Source organism: Globicephala melas, chromosome 15 (genome assembly GCF_963455315.2).
Source record: "Globicephala melas chromosome 15, mGloMel1.2, whole genome shotgun sequence".
Lineage (NCBI taxonomy): Eukaryota > Metazoa > Chordata > Mammalia > Artiodactyla > Delphinidae > Globicephala > Globicephala melas.
In genome coordinates, this window is record NC_083328.1 from 64,277,748 (window position 1) to 64,300,478 (window position 22,731).

The following is a 22,731-nucleotide window of genomic DNA, read 5'->3' on the forward strand; positions in this document are numbered from 1 at the left end:
GAACTTTTCAGAGGGATGTAAGGATTGCTTGCGTTTTTTACTTAAAAATTTGTGCAACATATGTGAATAATGTCACCCACCTGTGGCTTGGTGAAGTCATTGATTAAACACCACTGAACGAAATGCTGTTGTGCAGCGTAGAGACTCCTTTTATCCGTCTTCTTACAATAAACTCGAATCAGCTGCTCAGCAAATACCTCTGGCAAAAACTGTGAAACCTTTTTAAAGAAGGAAAAATTTCACTGTCACCTTGAATTCACACACTGAAGAGAGATCAGCTGTTCCTAAGCTCCATGCTTGATGTTATATTAAAAGCACCATGTTGTTTTGCTATTTTATCCCAGTGATAATCCAGAGAAAAGAATTCAAGGCAGCTGTCATATTGCAAAATGTCCCGCAATTTTATGTCCATTAATAGAAGATGAAAGGTTTGTATGATATAATTACATGAAGACGACTGACTCTCACACAGAAGATCTGCAAATACGCACATTTCACTTAGATGACTTCAACCATATGACACTCCCTTCCCACCAGACTTATAAGCTAGCCTCTAAACCAAAAAACAGAGCTTTCTTCTGGGTTTAGCAAACAGGATAAACTGGCTCTTAAGATGGTCTAGGCTACACAAAATCAGGTATACTTTAATTTTAAAGATATGCTTCTGCTTCTTTTTTTTTAAACAGTACACATTGACTTTAGGACTCAACCTGAAAGTAAAATGCAATTTACTGTAAAGTTCCAAATGCCACTGTCGTATATTTGTTTTACCTAAGTAGTTACCTGATTTTTAGTAATCATGATTGCCTGGCTGGGCTCACTCTTACAATAGAAGCGAACATGATCAATAGGATTCTTGTCTTCCATGCCATAATCCATGTTGATAACCTTAATACAAGCAATAAGTAAGTGATCGTGTACATAATAGCAATGAGAGTTCAATTCAGGGTTGTGGGGCATCACAGGAAACGAAGCAGAGCTCTCTGGAGGTTGAGAAGTAGGAGCCCTGGTAGGGTGGCTCATAGCGGAATAAAGGTAGCTCTGGTGCATGACCCATAGGGAATTGGTCTTTGAAATCTGGGTGGGGTGGGAGGGGTATTTGTGCTTTCAACATAAGTAGGGTATAACGTCAATACCTACTATGTGATAGACACGTGGCAGGCACTGTTGTGTAGAGATACAAGGACCCTTGATAAAATCCCAGCCCCCGTAGACCACATGGCCTAGACTGAGGTAGAACAAATAATTTAAAAAGTAACTATCGGGAATTCCCTGGTGGTCCAGTGGTTAGGACTTGGTGCTCTCACTGCCGGGCCCGGATTCTATCCCTGGTCAGGGAACTAAGATCCTGCAAGCTGTACAGCCTGGCCAAAAAAAAGTAATTATCTAGCACCATTTGTTATAAGAGCTACCAAGGAAAAGCAAATGGTACTGTGAAACTTTGTAACCTGGGAACCTAGTAGTCTGGGGCTCCTAGGCAATGACTGGAAATGTTTTCCTGGGAAAGTGACATTACTAATAAGTGAGCAGGAATTAACAAGGCCTAGGTAGGAAAGAAAAGAATTCCAGGCAGAAGAAACAGCTCTGAAGCAGAGAGGACTGAAACTTGTCTGCTGGTTTTAGTAGCACTGAAGTCATTGCTGATCTTAGTGACAGTAGTTTTAATACAGGCAGACGTCAGAGATATTCCAATACATGCAAAGTGCAATAAAATGACTTGCAATAAAATGAAATATAGCTGTATAGTGATGGTGACAGAGAAAAGGTTCAGAAGTAGATGAGAAGGGACTTCCCTGGCGGGCCGGTGGTTAAGACTCTGTGCAGGGGGCACGGGTTCGACCCCTGTTCCAGGAACGAAGATCCCGAAAGCCATGTGGCGTGGCCAAAACAAACAAACAAAAAACAAGGCAAAACAAAAAAGAAGTAGACGAGAAATGAGAGAGAAGACAACTTTTGGAAGTTTGGCTGTTACGAGAGGCAAGAGGGGAGAATATGAAGCGGACTGTGGTACCCAGGAAAGGTAAGGGGACACAACTTTTCAATGAGTTTAACCCTGAAGAAGAGAAGATGGGTAAAGAGGAGTGCAGGGTTTGTTATTTTCTTAAGATGAGAGTCTGTTTAACTGCTGATGGGAAAGTCAAAGAGAGAGAGGAGAGAACGCATACTGTGTGGTTCTGCAGACGTTCTGAGACAAATTGCTCTCTGGCTGCACTGCCCAATGGGGTAACCACTGTCCATGTGTGGATTTTTACAATGTCAAGTCATTAACATTAAATATAAGATTAAAATTAGTTCTTCAGCTGCAGCAGCCACATTTCAGTGCTCAATAGACATGTGTGGCTAGTCACTACTGAAATGGACAGCACAGATACAGACCATTTCCATCACCACAGGAAGTTCTATTGGACAGCCCTGGCCTGGAACACAATTAGAAGGGTTACCCTTAGCCTTTTGATAGGAAGAGAGACACTTCCCCACTGTACCAGAGCGAAGTCTGAACACAGCTGCACGTGGAGGCAGACGGTGTAGGTGGAGAGAGTTCCTATCTAATAACCTATATTTTATCTCTGAAATAAGAGCTAAAGTGGAGTTAGTCACTGAGAGTGAATACAGTTGGGGTTGGGAAGCCGGGCTGGAGATTTGGGAGGAGTGAAGATGGTTTGAAATAGTCACTATGGAGACTAGGAGAATTGCACTAAGCTTGCCAGAAAGTCCAGAGGGCCCACCTAGGGTTGGTGACCATGAACTGTCATTCAGCGTTTTGCGAGGGAGTTGAGGGTAATTGCAGAAAATGACTGAATTAATGGAAACACGATCTAAGTTAGATTGGGAGAGAAATAAAGATAGAAGATCACTAACCAGCTGGAAGAAAGTCAGGAGACAGTAAACTGGAGGTCCTGATGAGCTAGGAACAAGTAAGTAAGGAAGAAAGGGGTTTATGGACAGAGATGGGATGCTTCAGTTAGTGATTTTTAGAGGGAGGGCATTTTCAAATGTTGATAAGGTTCAGAGGTGGAGGGGATAAGGTCACTGAAGATGAGGATAAGGAGATCAGAGTTGGCGCCATGTGGACTATGAAGCCACTAAGGATGATGGCAGGAACCGGAGTAGAGTGGAAGGCTCTGCACCATGCCAAAACCTGCAACCAAGAGGACAGGAGATGGTTTAAGGATGTCAGTCTCAGAGGAACAGGGATCTTGCATGGGGTCTTGAAGTGGTACTAGGGAACAAGAGGACTGATGAACAGGAAGGTCTCCTGACCCTGAGGAATGTGCTTTTCCTGAAAGAGCTGCAGGGGAATCAGGCTCTCAGGGGACAGCCAGGCTGCAACAAAGGCAAAAAGATAGTCAGAGAAGAGGCTAAAGATAGAGGGGAGTTAGTTAATTACGGAGTGGAAATTCCAAAGGGCTCCAGGGACAGGTTTGGGACAGGGAAGAGATTGGAAGTGAAGTAAGGGGAAGAAATAGAGTAATGTGGTGATGACGGTACAGAAAAGAACAGATGATAAGAGGGGCTTATCCTGTGAGTGGTGACTGAAGAAAACCGGTATATGTGCTTTGCTGGCTATGCTGCCAGTGGCCTGTGAGACAAGGGTGGACATCTGAGATTCAGCCATGGTCCAGAAGTGAGACCAGGGGTCTGCAGTACACGGCCAGCCCTCCCACTCTGCATGGTCTACTGGCTTTGATAGCTGCATTCCTTTATCTGTGAGGGAAAATTGCTCAGTCCTCCCCACGGTCCCAGGGCTGGTGCTGTCACAGGTCTCTCTCCTGGGTGTTGTTTCATAAGGGCGGGACCTGCTGCAGCACTGACATTTTACCCATCGTGCTAAGGCATGAACACTAGTCAAATTTTCAACAATCTAAGTGCCACTACCTCTTCGGTATTTACTTCCTTGGCTTTAGAATAGTAATAAAAGGCAAGCCCTATTTTCTTCATAATGCATAACTGTAAATTCCTCCTTAAAGCAGATTTGATAAAACCATTATTTTCCAGAAGGGCAATGTTATACAGAGATCCCGTGCTTAACCAAGGACTCAAGAGTAAAAAAGTAGCTACAGACCAACAACAATGAATCTTTAATTCTAAATAGTACATTACGTTTTATAGCCCATTACATAATCATAAAAGTTACTACATACAGTCCCCAAAGGGGCCATGTATGGTAAGATGCACCACGTAAATATATTACACTGTCAAGCTATAACTAGATGCTAATTCATGATAAGACATTTAATTAGCAATTTTATTGCTTTCTCAGAATACAGATAGGCTTTACCCATCTTAAAATGGAAAGAGTTTCAGATTATGAAACTCTTGTACCATACTCACTGTAAAAAAAAAAAAAATCACCTGCAATTCCACCACTCGGGTAGAAACAGTGTTAACATTTTACTATTAATATATCCAAAATTTTTTCAATATGTTCACTGCACACACATATTTAAATGTAATGTATATACATTTAAAGAAACAAAATCATTCTGTACGTACTTTTTTTCACTTATTATAAACATCTTTTGATGTTAAAAACAACTTTTAATGTTTGCATTATTCCACTGAATTTCCTATTGAGAGACATATATAGGGACTTCCCTGGTGGTCCAGTGCTTGAGACTCCACGCTCTCAATGCAAGGGGCACGAGTTCGATCCCTGGTTGGGGAACTAAGATCCCACATGCCATGTGGCATGGCCAAAAAAAAAAAAAAAGACATACACATTTTTCCCCTAATTTCACACTATAATAAAGCCACAATAAATATATTTGTGCTTTTTTTTGAAAAACTGATCACCTCCTTTGGACAAATCCCCAGAATGAAACTGCTGGGTCAGTTAAAATTGACCCTAGTTTGGTCTCTTGTATCAATTTACACTCCCATTTTCACATACCTTTATTATCACAAAATCTTATAAAAATTTTTTTATCTTATACGTCTGATAATCAAAAAACTCGTTGCATCAATTTGCCTATAGGTTAACAAGAAAGTTAAACTTCTTTCATGTCTATTGGCCATGTGTATGTCATCTTCTCCTATGCATGGCAGCCACCTGAAGTACCTCTGATCCTCTATCCATTGGGAGATGGGGAGGTGGGGGACCGACTAGGAGTAATGCCTGCACTGAGGGCAAAGGGCAGACACGTGGGAGCCCAGGGATAACATTCTGGAGAGTGAAGCCTTTCAGAGCCTCAGGAAGTCAGGATGTGAGATCCCTTTATTCTGGTGGAACCTCATCTAATGAAACAGGAAACTGCAGCCTGATCTGCAGATCTGAGGCACTTCATCACGCAGTCAAGTGAATAGAGAGAGGGTCCAAGGGCAGTTCACTCACTGTGTCCCTCGGCAAAGAATGGTTATGGAGAGATTGCCTTTTGCTCAAAGATGCATCAGCAAGAGAATAACAAATGAGAGGCTTATGGAAAAAATACACAGAGAACACTGTCCTGAGATTTCAGAGGAGTAGAACCCTGAAAAGAATTTCTTAGAGGAAACAAGAAAATGTGAGAAAGCCGTTTGGCATCCTCATTAGGATACAAGAAGACACTACATCCTCTATGAAAATAGGAGTCAAAAAGTCTTAACTTTTTCTTTTGTGTGTGTGTGCAATTAAAATATTATTGGTATGTATTATTTTTTTGATCAAGAAAACATTCAAAAATCACTATATACAACATTCTATTAATGACATGACCACAATTACATAAAAATATTTACAATATTGACATAAAAATGTCAAAGAAGGTTTTAAAACTGCTTAATGTTAGTTTTTTTCTGTGATATCACAGGTGATTCTCTTTCTTCCATCTTTCTGTATTTTCCAAATTTTCTATAATGAACATGTACTACTGTTATAATGAGGGGGGGTAGCGGTGCTTTATTTTAAATAAATTCTTTGCTTAGTATGTTATTGGACTAACTACTTACATCCACTATGAAATCTTCAGCCTTCAGTTCAGGTTCTAGCACCATGTCACTGGGTTTAGCACTGGCGACCCCTTTCGGAAGGCTTTCGTAGTTTTCCTAGAAAAGACGAGGCTCCTCATGTTAGAACTCCAGTTCTTCATTCTACAGTGTTTGTGTCACAAAGAGGTTCCTTCTCTAAAAACAGCACTTTACCAAAAAAAGTGGGTAGAGATTTCCCTAACAAATATATGGTTTCTGCCTATGCCATCTTTTAATCAAATCACAATAGTGCGATTTTCATAACAGCATTTCACATTGAAAAAAATGTGGCATTAACGTGTTAGTAAAACAAGAAGTAAAGTGTGACCCAAGGAAGTATCATGAGGCGGGGTGTGGTTATCAGTGTGGCTTTTGTTATGCGCTTTCTGGCAAAGAGAAAACCCTTCAACAAGCAGGAGAGATAACTGATAACTGAACTAAAGAAGGCAAGCAAGCACCATCTGCGAGAACCTGATAGTCTGCCAAAGAAGGAAGTAGTTAAAGCAGGTCCTTAGAGTGTCAAAGAAGCTCATGCAGATACCTCATTTTGAGGCCCCTTTTACTCACATTCATTTTCTTGCCTTTGGGTCTAGACAAAATTTGAGGCTCCCCTCTCACTTCTGACATGAGAGAGTAAAGGTTTTGGAGTAAATGAGACCTGGCTTTGAATCCTGGCTCACTAACTGTGCTTCCAAAGGCAAATTATTTAATCTCTCCCAAGCCTCGGTTTCTTCATCTGCAGGGCAGGGCTCAGAAGACTGATGTGAAGATTAAGTGAGAACGTGTAAAGGGCTTAGAATACAGTCGTGGTATTGTGATGGGCTAATGGTTTCCTCCTGGGGGTCAGAGGACCTTTCAACTTACCCTTTTAATCTTTATTTTTCCTATAGGCTGAGTCTCACCCACAAACTTGTATAGATTACGGCATTCAATTTTCTTTAAAATCGCTCGTGCAGCATCCAATTTGGGATCAGCAGAGTATAAAATCTCCAGAAAAATGTTATCTGCCAATTTGATGAAATTTCAGTTACATTAAAATGAAAAAACAAAATTTTAAAAGACTCATACATTGCTGTATAACTCATACATCGTCTGAAATGATTTCAGTTTACAAACGTAGGTACACTATGATTATAACAATGTGAAAAAAAATTTTAAAGCCTGGAGTGAAAAAATCTTTGTAAAAGTGTTGCAGTCAATGTCTCATATTTGCTTCAAGGTAATCTAATAGCGGGAAAGGGGAGAGATGAGACAAGACTGCACTGGAGTTGATGACTTGAGACTGGGTTTTAGGTACAAAGGGGTGTATTAATTTATTGTTATGTTGGTTTTTAAAAATTATTTATTTATTTTTATTTATTTGGCTGCGTCAGGTCTTAGTTGCAGCATGCGGGATCTAGTTCCCTGACCAGGGATGGAACCCAGGCCCCCGGCACTGGGAGCTCAGAGTCTTAACCACTGAACCACCAGGGAAGTCCCTATATTATGTTTTTTTAAAGAGAATGATACTTAAGGATTACAAAATTATGTCTGAGATCTGCTTCAAAATGGCCCAGGGTCTGATGGGGTGAAGGGATGAAGCAAAATTGTCATGCGTTGATAATTGCTGCAGCTAAGTGATGAGGCTAAGTGATGTAAATTTCCTTAATAATAAGTTTTTAAGGGAATTCCCTGGCAGTCCTGTGGTTAGGACTCTGTGCTTTCACAGCCAGGGCCTAGGTTTGACCCCTGGTCGGGGAACTAAGATCCCTCAAGCCTCGCAGTATGGCCACAAAAAAGAAATAAAAAAAGTTTTTAAAAGTTTCATTCCATGATGATAGAAGGTAGTTTATTTTCCTTCTTTCTTTTTCTTCCAACTTTTTATTTTGGAAATTTCAAAATAAAATACCTTTCACCGAAATTTATCCACTGTTAACATTTTCCCACATATGCAAACACTCTCTCCGTGTGTATGCACATAAATTTTTGAGGAAACATTTGAAAATTACAGACATCAATACCTTTCACTCCTAAATACTTCAGCATGTACCTTCCAAGAACAAGAACGTCCCCCAACATAACCACAATCATGCCAAGAAATTTAATACTGATATAAAAATATCTGACATACAATCTATATCTGAATTTGCTTAATTGTTCCAATAATGCAATTTATGAATTTTTGTTGCTGTTTAGAGAAACCAATCAAGTATTATGGATGACATTAGTTATCGTGTTTTATAGTCTCCTCCCATCTAGAACTAGGATAATTTCCCTGACTTCTTTCACGATGTTGACATTTTAGAAAAGTTCAGGCAGTCATTATGTAAAATGTCCCGGACTTTGAACTTGTTCGACTGCTTCTTCACCATTAGATTCAAGGAGAACACTGTTGTCGAGAACACTGTATAAGTGTTACAACATCTAAGAACACTATATAAGAGCTTGGCTCAGTGCATCACATCACAAGTCACATAATGAGCTTTGTTATATTTATGGGTTATGTTAAGTTCCAACAGTTGGTTAAAGCAATAACCACCACCCCGCCCCGAATTTCTCTGTTATAAATGTATCTTTCCCTTTGTAATTAACAATCTGCAGGGTAATATTTTGAGAGAGTCTGACTATCCCAATAAGTTGTCAACCAATGGTTTAGCATTCATCGATAATCGTTCATTGAATCAATCACCGCATTTTGCAAAGTGAGTTTTATTAAAATGCCTTTTCTTGGCAAAATAAAATATTAGTAGTCTATGTCATTCACGTCACCCACAAATATAAGTACCAATCCACGGTTAACACATTCCTCACCCTCTCAGTGATGCTGTCTACAAACCCCTCTCTCCATCTTTAGTTTTCATTATTCCTTTACACATTATACGCACAGTATGAAAAACAGAACAATTTTATTTTAACATAAACAAGACCAGGGGTGGGATGAACTGGGAGATTGGGATTGACATATATACACTAATACGTATAAAATATATAACTAATGAGAACCTGCAGTACAGCACAGGGAATTCCACTTAGTTGTACAGTAGAAACTAACAACATTGTAAAACAACTCTACCCCAATAAAAAACAACAGCAACAACAACAAAAAACAAGACCACGCTTTTCTTATCCATGCTTTTATCTACCCTATTCCCAGGTGAATTAAAGAAATGCTTTTCCCCATGACAGAATCTCACTTCCTGAAGGCCCGTCTAATCCCTGAGGTTCATCTCAAAAGGCACCTGATTGTGAAACCTTCCCTAATTCTTCCAAACCAGAGATGTAATTCCTCTTTGAACCCCATGGAACTCAACTGATACTCTTCTTATGCCTTTCATCTTATTCTACCAGGTACAGGTTTTGGGGTGGACTTATATTTTCATTTCTGTTGGCTAAATGGGTAAAAGAAGGATTACTGGATCACAGGATACATATATGTTTAAAAGAAAATGCTCAACTTTTCCCAAGTGGCTGTACCACCTGCATTCCCACCAGCCATGTACGAGAGTTCTATTTGTTCTACGTACATGTTTTCAGAAGAGTCATGTACAAAAGTGAACTGCTTGTCTATTAAATTTAATGACTAAAATATCACTAAAATAGTGTAAACAACATTCAACTTGGGATCAGAAGACTTGGTTTGAGTTCAGCTTTGCCATTTTTTAGGATAAGTTGCTTTCCCTCATTTGGCCTGTTTCCTCATTTGAGGGGTTTTAAGCAGATGATCTCTAAGGTTCTTTTGAATTTAACATTCTAAGACCTCAATTTAATTAAGGGATTTGGGGGTAGGGTCTTGCAGGGAAAGGGAGGGAAGGGGTACGGTCCACCTATTGCTTAGGAATATTGAGGGATAAAGACCAAGGTTTAGCATTGGTATTTGCTAAATGTATTAGCATTTAGAAAATGGTTACTTAAGACAGTGGTCATAACATTTGCAATGCTTAACATAGCTACATCCAGATAAGCTGAAACATCCATTAGAAATAGGAATTTAGGAAGCAGTGAGAACAGATAAAGAAACAGCATATTCATATGATAGACTACTACTCAGCAATGAAAAGGAATGAACTACTGGTACATGCAATCTGGATAAATCTGAAATACATAATGCTGAGTGAAAGAAGCCTTACACAGAAGAATACATATGGTATGATTCCATTGATATAAAAGTCTAGCACAGGCAAATAGGTTGCTTCTCGGGGTGAGGTAGGGACAGGAATTGACTGGGACAGGGCATGAGGGAATTTTCTAAGGAGAAGATAAGGTTCTGTGTCCTGCATTTGTTTAGCAAATGTTACACTTACCATTTTTACATTTATACAAATTGCATGTAACTTTTACATCAAAAGAAAAAAATCTATAAACAATTAGTGAACTTTAGTTAATCTGCATGCTGAAGGAGTTAGGGTAAAGTATACTGACGTCTGAAATTTACTTTAAAAGGCATCAAACCTTAGATAGATTAATAAATGGGTAGAGGGATGGTAGGTAATAAATATGTGATAAAGCAAGTCCAGTAAATGCTAGAATTTAGGTGGTGAGTATACAGGTTTTAACTGTAAAATTCTTTCAACATTGCTATATATTTTCAACACTTACCCCCAAAATGTGAAAAAACATTCTAAAAAATTTAAAAATAAGAAGTGAAGATTTGGGACTGCCCTGGTGGCACAGTGGATAAGACTCTGAGCTCCCAGTGGAGGGGTCCCGGGTTCGATCCCTCGTCAGGGAACAAGATCCCACATGCAGGCCGCAAATAAGAAGCCTGCCTGTCACAACTAAGGAGCTGGTGCAATCAAATAGATAAATAAAAGCAAATTGATTTAAAAAAAGAAGTGGAGATTTTTAAAGTAAAGATAAGGTGAGTTGCTTTTGGAAATGCAGCAAAAGTAAGGAAGGCTCTCACATGGTCCTATTCCTTCAAGGTCATGTAGTTAAGGACAATAAGGATTATATGACTGCTCAGAATAATACGCAAGAAAACTACAATGATCCCTGTCTGAAATGATGAAAGCTGGAAAGGCTATATGCTTGTTCTCCCATACTCTGGCAGATAAAGCACAAAAATGTAACCTAATTTCTTGTCTGGGATTTTTGACATTGTTACAACATCCAAGTATGTGATCAGTGAACTCATCTTACCGAATGGGGTAAAAACCAGTTTGGGTGTTCTAGAACTTTCATGGTGAGCAAGAGCTATGTATTGTCATGAGCACTTAAGACCTCATTAAAATGTATGATATTTTAATGGTTTGTCAGTTAACCCCAAAGTGTATAAAATGCAGAATTCATTTCTTTTCACCAAAAGATAATTTAAATGTAATATAATGTTACAGGATGAATGGCTGGGACTGGTCTCTGAGGAAAACTGAAGATGATTTTTTAAAACACAGCATCACTTGCTTCATTATGAGCAAAAGTTAAAAATAAATATCCAGGGAGGCGCCTTCAAGATGGCAGAGGAATAAGATGTGGAGATCACCTTCCTCCCCACTTATACATCAAAACTACATCTACATGTGGAACAACTCCTACAGAACACCTACTGAACGCTGGCAGAAGACCTCAGATTTCCCCAAAGGCAAGAAACTCCCCACATACCTGGCTGTTTGGCTGACATGCTCTGGTGCTCTGGCTGGGTGTCAGGCCTGAGCCTCTGAGGTGGGAGAGCCAAGTTCAGGACATTGGTCCAGCAGAGACCTCCTGGCCCCATGTAATATCAAACGGCGAAATGTCTCCCAGAGATCTTCATCTCAATGCTAAGACCCAGCTCCACCCAATGACCAGCAAGCTACAGCGATGGACACCCTATGCTAAACAACTGCAAGACAGGAACACAATCCCACCCATTAGCAGAGAGGCTGCCTAAAATCATAATAAGATCACAGACACCCTAAAACACACCATCAAATGCAGTCCTGCCCACCAGAAAGACAAGATCCAGCCTCATCCACCAGAACACCGGCACCAGTCCACTCCACCACGAAGCCTACACAACCCACTGCACCGACCTTACCCACTGGGAGCAGACACCAAAAACAAGAGAAACTACGAACCTGCAGCCTGTGAAAAGGAGACCCCAAACACAGTAAGTTAAGCAAAATGAGAAGACAAAGAAATACACAGCAGATGAAGGAGCAAGGTAAAAACCCACCAGACCAAATAAATGAAGAGGAAATAGGCAGTCTACCTGAAAAAGAATTCAGAGTAATGATAGTACAGGTGATCTAAAATCTTGGAAATAGAATGGAGAAAATACAAGAAACGTTTAACAAGGACCTAAAAGAACTAAAGAGCAAACAAACAATGATGAACAACACAATAAATGAAATTAAAAATTCTCTAGAAGGAATCAATACCAGAATAACTGAGGCAGAAGAACGGAAAAGTGACCTGGAAGATAAAATAATGGAAATAACTACAACAGAGCACAATAAATAAAAAAGAATGAAAAGAATTAAGGACAGTCTCAGAGACCTCTGGGACAACATTAAATGCACCAACGTTCAAATTATAGGGGGTCCCAGAAGAAGAAGAGAAACAGAAAGGGACTGAGAAAATATCTGAAGAGATTATAGTTGAAAACTTCCCTAATATGGGTAAGCAAATAGTCAATCAAGTCCAGGAAGTGCAGAGAGTCCCATATAGGATAAATCCAAGGAGAAACATGCCAAAACACATATTAATCAAATGATCAAAAATTAAATACAAAGAAAAAATATTAAAAGCAGCAAGGGAAAAGCAACAAATAACATACAAGGGAATCCCCATAAGGTTAACAGCTGATCTTTCAGCAGAAACTCCGCAAGCCAGAAGGGAGGCAGGACATATTTAAAGTGATGAAAGGCAAAAACCTACAACCAAGATTACTGTACCCAGCAAGGTTCTCATTCAGATTCGACAGAGAAATTAAAACCTTTACAGACAAGCAAGAGCTAAGAGAATTCAGCACCACCAAACCAGCTTTACAACAAATGCTAAAGGAACTTCCCTAGGCAGGAAACACAAGAGAAGGAAAACACCTACAATAACAAACACAAGACAATTAAGAAAATGGTCATAGGAACATACATATCAATAGCTACCTTAAATGTAAATGCATTAAATGCTCCAACCAAAAGACATAGACTGGCTGAATGGATACAAAAACATGACCCGTATATATGTTGTCTACAAGAGACCCACTTCAGACCTAGGGACACATACAGACTGAAAGTGAGGGGATGGCAAAAGATATTCCATGCAAATGGAAATCTAAAGAAAGCTGGAGTAGCAATTCTCATATCAGATAAAATAAAGAATGTTACAAGAGACAAGGAAGGACACTACATAATGATCAAGGGATCAATCCAAGAAGAAGATATAACAATTGTAAATATTTATGCACCCAACACAGGAGCACCTCTATACATAAGGCAACTGCTAACAGCCATAAAAGGGGAAATCGACAGCAACACAATAATAGTAGGGGACTTTAACACCCCACTTTAACCAATGGACAGATCATCCAAAATGAAAATAAATAAGGAAACACAAGATTTAAATGATACATTAAAAAAGATGGACTTAATTGATATTTATAGGACATCCCATTCCAAAACAACAGAATACACTTTCCTCTCAAGTGCTCATGGAACATTCTCCAGGATAGATCAAATCTTGGGTCACAAATCAAGCCTTGCTAAATTTAAGAAAATTGAAATCGTATCAAGTATCTTTTCTGACTACAATGCCATGAGACTAGATATCACTTACAGGAAAAAATCTGTAAAAAATACAAACATATGGAGGCTAAACAATATACTGCTAAATAACCAAGAGATCACTGAAGAAATCAAAGAGGTAATCAAAAAATACCTAGAAACAAATGTCAATGAAAACATGATGACCCAAAACCTATGAGATGCAGCAAAAGCAGTTCTAAGAGGAAAGTTTATAGCAATACAATCCTACCTCAAGAAACAAGAAACATCTCAAATAAACAACCTAATTTTATACCTAAAGCAAATATAGAAAGAAGAACAAAAAACCCCAAAGTTAGCAGAAGGAAAGAAATCATAAAGATCAGATCAGAAATAAATGAAAAAGAAATGAAGGAAATGATAGCAAAGATCAATAAAAGTGAAAGCTGGTTCTTTGAGAGGATAAACAAAATTGATAGCCATTAGCCAGACTTATCAAGAAAAAAAGGAAGAAGACTCAAATCAAGAGAATTAGAAATGAAAAAGGAGAAGTAACAACTGACACTGCAGAAACAAAAAGGATCATGAGAGATTATTACAAGCAACTATATGCCAATAAAACGGACAACCCGGAAGAAATGGACAAACTCTTAGAAAAGCACAACCTTCTGAGACTGAACCAGGAAGAAACAGAAAATATAAGCACACCAATCACAAACACTGAAATTGAAACTGTGATTAAAAATCTCCCAACAAACAAAAGCCCAGGACCAGATGGCTTCACAGGCAAATTCTATCAAACATTTAGAGAAGAGCTAACACCTATCCTTCTCAAACTCTTCCAAAATATAGCAGAGGGAGGAACACTCCCAAACTCATTCTACAAGTCCACTGTCACCCTGATACCAAAACCAGACAAAGATGTCACAAAAAAAGAAAACTATAGGCCAATATCACTGATGAACATAGATGCAAAAATCCTCAACAAAATACTAGCAAACAGAATCCAACAGCACATTAAAAGGATCATACACCATGATCAAGTGGGGTTTATCCCAGGAATGCAACGATTCTTCAATATACGCAAATCAATCAATGTGATAAACCATATTAACAAATTGAAGGAGAAAAACCATATGATCATCTCAATAGATGCAGAAAAAGCTTTTGACAAAATTCAACACTTATGATAAAAACCCTCCAGAAAGTAGCCATAAAGCGAACTTACCTCAACATAATAAAGGTCATGTATGACAAACCCACAGCCAACATTGTTCTCAATGCTGAAAACCTGAAACCATTTCCACTAAGACCAGGAGCAAGACAAGGTTGCCCACTCTTACCACTATTATTCAACATAGTATTGGAAGTTTTAGCCACAGCAATCAGAGAAGAAAAAGAAATAAAAGGAATCCAAATTGGAAAAGAAGAACTAAAAGTGTCACTGTTTGCAGATGACATGATACTATACATAGAGAATCCTAAAGATGCTACTAGAAAACTACTAGAGCTAATCAATGAATTTGGTAAAGCAGCAGGATACAAAATTAATGCACAGAATTCTCTTGCATCCCTATACACTAATGATGAAAAATCTGAAAGAGAAATTAAGGAAACACTCCCATTTACCACTGCAACAAAAAGAATAAAATACCTAGGAATAAACCTACCTAAGGAGACAAAAGACCTGTATGCAGCAAACTATAAGACACTGAGGAAAGAAATTAAAGATGATACCAACTGATGGAGAGATATATCATGTTCTTGGATTGGAAGAATCAATATTGTGAAAATGACTATACTACCCAAAGCAGTCTACAGATTCAATGCAATCCCTATCAAGCTACCAATGGCATTTTTCACAGAACTAGAACAAAAAATCTCACAATTCATATGGAAACACAAAAGACCACGAATAGCCAGAGCAATCTTGAGAAAGAAAAACGGAGCTGGAGGAATCAGGCTCCCTGACTTCAGACTATACTACAAAGCTACAGTAATCAAGACAGTATGGTACTGGCACAAAATCAGAAATATAGATCAATGGAACAGGATAGAAAGCCCAGAGATAAACCCACACACATATGGTCACCTTAACTTTGATAAAGGAGGCAAGAACATATAATGGAGAAAAGACAGCCTCTTCAATAAGTGGTGCTGAGAAAACTGGACAGCTACATGTAAAAGAATGAAATTAGAACACTCCCTGACACCACACACAAAACTAAACTCAAAATGGATTAAAGACCTAAATGTAAGGCCAGACACTATAAAACTCTTAGAGGAAAACATAGGCAGAACACTCCATGATATAAATCACAGCAAGATCCTTTCTGACCCACCTCCCAGAGTAATGGTAATAAAAACAAAAATAAACAAACAGGACCTAATGAAGCTTAAAAGCTTTTGCATAGCAAAGGAAACTATAAACAAGACGAAAAGGCAACCCTCAGAATGGGAGAAGATATTTGCAAACAAATCAATGGACAAAGGATTAATCTCCAAAATATATAAACAGCTCATGCAGCTCAATGTTAAAAAAACAAACAACCCAATCCAAAACTGGGCAGAAGACCTAAATAGACATTTCTCCAAAGAAGATATACAGATTGTCAACAAACACATGAAAGGATGCTCAACATCACTAATCATTAGAGACATGTAAATCAAAACTACAATGAGGTATCACCTCACACCAGTCAGAATGGTCATCATCAAAAAATCTACGAACAATAAATGCTGGAGAGGGTGTGGAGAAAAGGGAACCCTCTTGCACTGTTGGTGGGAACGTAAATTGATACAGCCACTATGGAGAACAGCATGCAGGTTCATAAAAAACTAAAAATAGAACTACCATATGACCTAGCAATCCCACTACTGGGCATATACCCTGAGAAAACCATAATTCAAAAAGAGTCATGTTGGCTTCCCTGGTGGCGCAGTGGTTGGGAGTCCGCCTGCCGATGCAAGGGACATGCGTTCGTGCCCTGGTCCGGGAAGATCCCACATGCCGCGGAGCGGCTGGGCCTGTGCCCCATGGCCACTGAGCCTGCGCGTCTGGAGCCTGTGCTCCACAACGGGAGAGGCCACAACAGTGAGAGGCCCGCGTACCGCAAAAAAAAAAAAAAAAAAAAAAAAAAAGTCATGTACCACAATGTTCACTGCAGTTCTATTTACAATAGCCAGGACATGGAAGCAAACTAAGTGTCCATTGACAGATGAATGGATAAAGAAGATATGGCTCATATATACAATGGAATATTACTCAGCCATAAAAGAAACGAAATTGAGTTATTTGTAATGAGGTGGATGGACCTAGAATCTGTCATACAGAGTGAAGTAAGTCAGAAAGAGAAAAACAAATACCATATGCTAACACATATATATGGAATCTTAAAAAAAAAAAAGGTTCTGAAGAACCTAGGGGCAGGACAGGAATAAAGACGCAGACATAGAGAATGGACTTGAGGACACAGGGAGGGGGAAGGGTAAGCTGGGACAAAGTGAGAGAGTGGCATGGACATATATACACTACCACATGTAAAATAGCTAGCTAGTGGGAAGCAGCCGCATAGCACAGGGAGATCAGCTCGGTGCTTTGTGACCACCTAGAGGGGTGGGATAGGGAGGGTGGGAGGGAGGGAGTTGCAAGAGGGAAGAGATATGGGGACATATGTATATGTATAACTGATTCACTTTGTTATACAGCAGAAACTAACACACCATTGTAAAGCAATTATACTCCAATAAAGATGTTTAAATAAATAAATAAATAAATATCCACAGCTTGCTCACATTGTCTTATAATCTCTTCTTCCATTCCTATCCACACAACAATGGGAGACTAGTATACCTGCTATGCTGTTATTAAAACAAAACACAGAAACAATTTAGATACATTATCCCCTATAAGTAACTTTGTCATCAGTCCAACCCAGATTAATTAACAAGCAAAAAGCAAACTCACTTGTCACATTATAAACTGTAAGTACTTATGTACAGTGTTGTCAGTGTACACAGACATTTGATACAGGGAATCACCATTTCACTTCTAATCTTTGATTTAGTTATGATTGGAAAATGACTAAAAATTTACAAGTGTAATGGGGACTCTCTATATTATATGTGTATAAAATAAAATCTAGCAGAGATGGAGCAGGAAGTTGATCTTGGTTGTGTCTGAGGCCACTCAGTTTCTGTTGTTCTTGCTTGGTTCAGAGCCTCCAGCCTTTCCACTGATTCTGTCATGTTGTTTTTAGTTAAGCAGAGACAGTTTTAGGATTTGCAACTAAGAACTCTGACTGGTACACGCTTTTTGGTTTACCTCTTTTGCTTTACTGATCTTTATTTCTCAGTCTACACTTTCCCACATTAAAGAATCAGCTGCAACCCCTCACCTCTCTTCCTTCACACCCTAAGCCGCAGAGTTTGTTTCTGCTGAAATGTTTCTCACATCCTGTGTTTTGCAACAAAAATCATGTTAAAAGGGCAAGTCAGCTTTTTGATACTAGTATGGTATTAGTCCAGCTGTATTATAAGTTAAATAATAATTTGAGTACTTATGTGCCAAGTACTATTCCTGGTGCTACATGCCTCATTGAAGCATCACAACAGAACTATATGCTAGGTGTCATTACTCCCATCTTAGATGAGGAAACTAAGGTTCAGAGAGGTTAAATAACTTTATTAAGGTTACCTTGTTAGTACAAAGCAGAGATAAAACTCAAATCCAATAGTATACAATCACTTTAGAAGCTAAATACACTGGAATGTTTGGAAAATAACTCATCTGCAATCCAGGGTAAGTTTATACTTTATCTGAGATGGACCACCTATGTTACCTTCTAGTTCTTACCTGTCAGCTTAGTGAAGGCTTCCATGTCATCAATTGCTGTAGAAATGTGATACTTTTTTCCTTCAGAACCTGTTATCTCTATGTAAGGGTCTGCTTCGAGGAAGGCATCTGTAATCCTAAAGATCATTTTATAAACATTTATGCTTATGAGAAATTTTGAATATTTGTTTTATGCCTTGCTTAAAGTTAAGGAAATCTTTCTACTTTAGGGAAATAAAATCTTGAGACACAATGTTCTAAAGACAACTGCTTCTCAGACTTACAGATATAGAGAACAAACTAGTGGTTACCAGTGGGGAGAGGGAAGTGGGGAGGGGTAATATAGGGGTAGTGGATTAAGAGGTATAAACTATTAGGTATAAAATAAGCTACAAGGATATATTGTACAATGAGGAATACAGCTAATATTTTATAATAGCTATAAATGGAATACAACCTTTAAAAGTTGTGAATCACTATATTGTACACCTGCAACTTATAATTTTTAAAAAAGCAAAAAAAAAAAAGACAACTGCTTCTCAATCATGCTAAATAAATCCATGGTGATTTGTGAACTACTACATTTACTGTGTTCCAGGCATTATGACAGAGCTTTAAATACATCATCTTATTTAATCTTTCCAACTATAAGATAGATGTAATCAGCCTCAATTTTACAGATGTAGAAATTAAGGAATTTTCATTTAATCAAGTTAGGAAGAAGTGGTACCAGGCTTTGTACCTACATCTCTCTGATTCTCCACATTAAAAACAAACAAAACAACAAAATCTCTTACCAAAGTGACAACCATACAAATAGGAGAAAGAATTCTAACCAGTGTGCTCATGAGAAGAGATGAGGAAAAGAGTAGAAAAGAAGGTAAATTTTCTCAACACAAATGTTAAATATGAACATGAAAGGCTTAAAATAAATCAATTTAAAACTATTTTAGAGACATGGAATTAACTTGACTCATACCCAACTTTTGGTAATTCCTCATGGGGTCTTTGAGTCACACAGAGACCTGGCTGTACTTTTCTGCTTTGGTTCTGACTGGATCAGGGAGAAGAGGTGAAATTCCTGTAGGTTTTACTATTTGCTACTAATTTTGATAATTGACAGGGTAAGGAGCGACATTAATCTTAATCTTTAAAATTCATTTTTGTCATTAATTTCAGAATATCAATTATCCACGTCCCACCTCTCACCTCCATGACTAATATCTGGTACCTAAGCGACTACCTGTGCGGAGGTCTAAGCCATCCCAGCGTGGCCTCCTTCCTGCCTAGCCTAAACCCCATCTTCTGCTTGAATCTATCCTCTTTACCCACTTTCCTCCTCACCTCTAATGAAGTTCACTTTCTGCTAGTTTTTATTTGTTTAAGCGAACCATTTTAGGTTTGTTCACTTAAAATTCACTTGAATTTACCTAGAAATCTCAACTTGACCCAAGTATGATACTCTAGCAAAGCATCATGGAAAATTTTATAGGGAAATAACAATCGAATTTCTTACATTGTATCAATGATGTTGCCAACTTTGTGTTGATAAGCTCTGCGATGCAAAGAGTTGCGTGTGTGGAACATGTCATACAGGTTTCCAACCTCCTGCAGAAGAATGTGGAACAATGTAGGATCAGATTAGGGATCTTCCCGGACCGGGGCACGAACCCGTGTCCCCTGCATCGGCAGGCGGACTCTCAACCACTGCGCCACCAAGGAAGCCCTACTGAGTGTTTTAACTCAGTGACACATTCTGTTTTAGGCATCTTAAATATAGTCTTTAAATTTCCCAATACCTCTAGAAATTAGGTATTATTATTCTTATAGTCTTCATTCTCAAGAGAAAGACCTTCTATAGTATAATACTGTAATGTTCTTTAGTTACATGATTCTAACCTAGCATGGGACCTAATGATTTTAGGATTTTAACTACCATGAAACACGTAATATAGTGATTAAGGATAATACTCAAGCCAAACTTCCTGGATTGAAATTCCAATTCTGCCATTAATTGTATGTCTTCTCTGTGCTTCAATCTGCTCATCTGTTAAATGGGATAATAACAGTATCTATTCCATAGGGTGGAGGAGGATTGAGTTAATCCCTCTAAAGCACAACATTCAATAAATGTCTATCATAATTTTATTATTATTTAACAATGCAGTAAAAGTGAAAAGAGCCTTAAGATACTTTCAAATGCTAAGCATGAAGTAAAGAGATTGACAATTTACCAGGTAGTGATTTTTCCAAATTAGTTAAAGGTTATTTCTAGATTTCACACTAGGAACTATACCTTCCTCGTTGTTCTCTGACATAGCTTACCTTTTCTCTAGTACAAATGTGCTTCCTATCATCTACCTCACAGACACGGGCAAACTTAATAAAGCGCTTGTAATCAAAATTATTTTGGATTCCAAGATGATGGCAGTCCCTAGAAAGATTCCAAAGCAGAGAAATTAAATATTTCAACAAAGGAAACGGTACCTTAAATATCAACACTAAATTTATACAAGAATTTTATTTTGTTTGTTTATTTAAATAAAAATTGTATATATTTAAAGTATATAAGGATTTTAAACAACTTTTCTGAAGTGTTCAGTGCATACCTGGCAAAATAATCCCATTTGTCCACATCAATGCCATTTCTTTTATTGGCCACTATCTCATAAAGGAAGCTTTTTTCTTTAGGACGCCCTTTATATAGCCACTGGAAGACAAGAAAACCCACTGAAAGTTTTAGGATAGGAGCCAAATCTATTTGTAAGCAAAGCAAAGCAACTGTATTAATCTGAAAATTATAAACAGATATTTGAACGGGAAGGTTAGGTAAGTGAGAAGGTTCTACTCATTCCTTCTTCCATTTAATTCCTAAATTAGTAGAAAAGGGAAAAGAAATGCTAAAGTGTGATACCCTGTTAATACTAAACCTTGTGCCTTCGGAAGGATCCTAACTCTATTACACTTCCCATAACCAACAAGCTTTCTTTCTTTCTTTTTTTTTTTTTTACGCGGGCCTCTCACTGCTGTGGCCTCTCCCGTTGCGGAGCACAGGCTCCGGACGCGCAGGCTCAGCGGCCATGGCTCACGAATCTTCCCGGACCGGGGCATGAACCCATGTCTCCTGCATCGGCAGGCGGACTCTCAACCACTGCGCCACCAGGGAAGCCCCAACAAGCTTTCTTGTTTAAAAATTTAAAAAAAAAATATAAGATCTAATTATGAACTAGTAAGAATGTTCCTTATATTCTAATGCTTAAATTCAGGCATGAAAATTGTACTGTCTTTCAAAGTAGCCACACATCTAGTCTAAATGATATGCACCATTCAAAGAATTTTTGGAACTCTGTATTTTGTTTGTTTGGGTTTTTTTGGCGGCGCAGTTTGGCCCGTGGGATCCTAGTTCCCCAACTAGGGACAGAACCCGGGCCCTCAGCAGTGAAAGCATCACAGTCCTAACCAGTGGACTGCCAGGGAATTCCCAGGAGCTCTGTTTTTTGGAAACAGGATATTTGCTATAAAATCCACCTCTTTATCTTATGCCTTACAAGTAGCTTTGTATATTTTAAGGAAAAAAACTTTAAAAACCACAAAGGGAAATTCTTTTTTCTAAGTAAAATAAAAAAGATCAAAAAGGAAACAAAACATATTTCCCTCTAAACTAATTCAACTTTTTTCTAGGTCTTCACATATCTAAATATTTCAAATATGTTAATTTTAATGAATAAACAAGACATACTTCTACATTTTCCAAACTAAGTTACTTTAGGCTTCTATATAAAATACTGCATACATATTCATTAAAAATATTTATATATGTATTTTAGTTTGGGGGATAACTTCTGAAGAACTCAGTTAAGAGCTGGAAGAACTATATAAGTCTTTTATTTTTTGCATTAAACAGTAGAAATGTATCACATATTTTATCATTTAGTCTCTCTAAAATAGCCAAATGTCACCTCTTCAAATAGATCTGAAGGAATCAAGCAGAGAGACTAGATGAAAGGAACCAGTCAGTTCAAATTAAGTTGTACACAAACTTACCTTTGAAGAATCTTTGATGGGTGACTCAGGTGGTCCTGTAATTTGTTCCTTGATAAACCAAATATCTTCTTCAGGGATGAGACCATACTGTTCCATGACATCTCTGAGTCCGTTAGAATTAACTAGGTGCTCAAACATCATAACCGAGCCCTGTTCATGCTGGGAAAAGTCAGCACAGTATGGTCTGTTGTAGACTCTAGTCCATCAGAGACCCCTCATTATTTAAATTACTCTTGGCTCCAGGTAATTCAG

At 38.3% G+C, this 22,731-nt stretch overlaps 1 protein-coding gene across 2 annotated transcripts in view; it reads right to left on the reverse strand.

Moving 5' to 3' along the window:
* Positions 1-22,731, reverse strand: part of SAMHD1 (SAM and HD domain containing deoxynucleoside triphosphate triphosphohydrolase 1) — a 63,581-nt gene that overhangs the window by 7,159 nt on the left and 33,691 nt on the right. The window contains exons 7-15 of one of the 2 annotated variants that reach the window (XM_030830656.3): positions 22,480-22,638; positions 21,045-21,145; positions 20,761-20,869; positions 19,952-20,043; positions 18,457-18,572; positions 6,808-6,947; positions 5,926-6,021; positions 784-888; positions 81-218 (exon numbers count right to left, since the gene is read on the reverse strand). In XM_030830656.3, coding sequence (XP_030686516.1) covers positions 81-218; positions 784-888; positions 5,926-6,021; positions 6,808-6,947; positions 18,457-18,572; positions 19,952-20,043; positions 20,761-20,869; positions 21,045-21,145; positions 22,480-22,638 — 1,056 coding nt within the window. The remainder of the gene's footprint in view (positions 1-80; positions 219-783; positions 889-5,925; positions 6,022-6,807; positions 6,948-18,456; positions 18,573-19,951; positions 20,044-20,760; positions 20,870-21,044; positions 21,146-22,479; positions 22,639-22,731) is intronic. The other variant, XM_030830655.3, reaches the window with a different exon arrangement.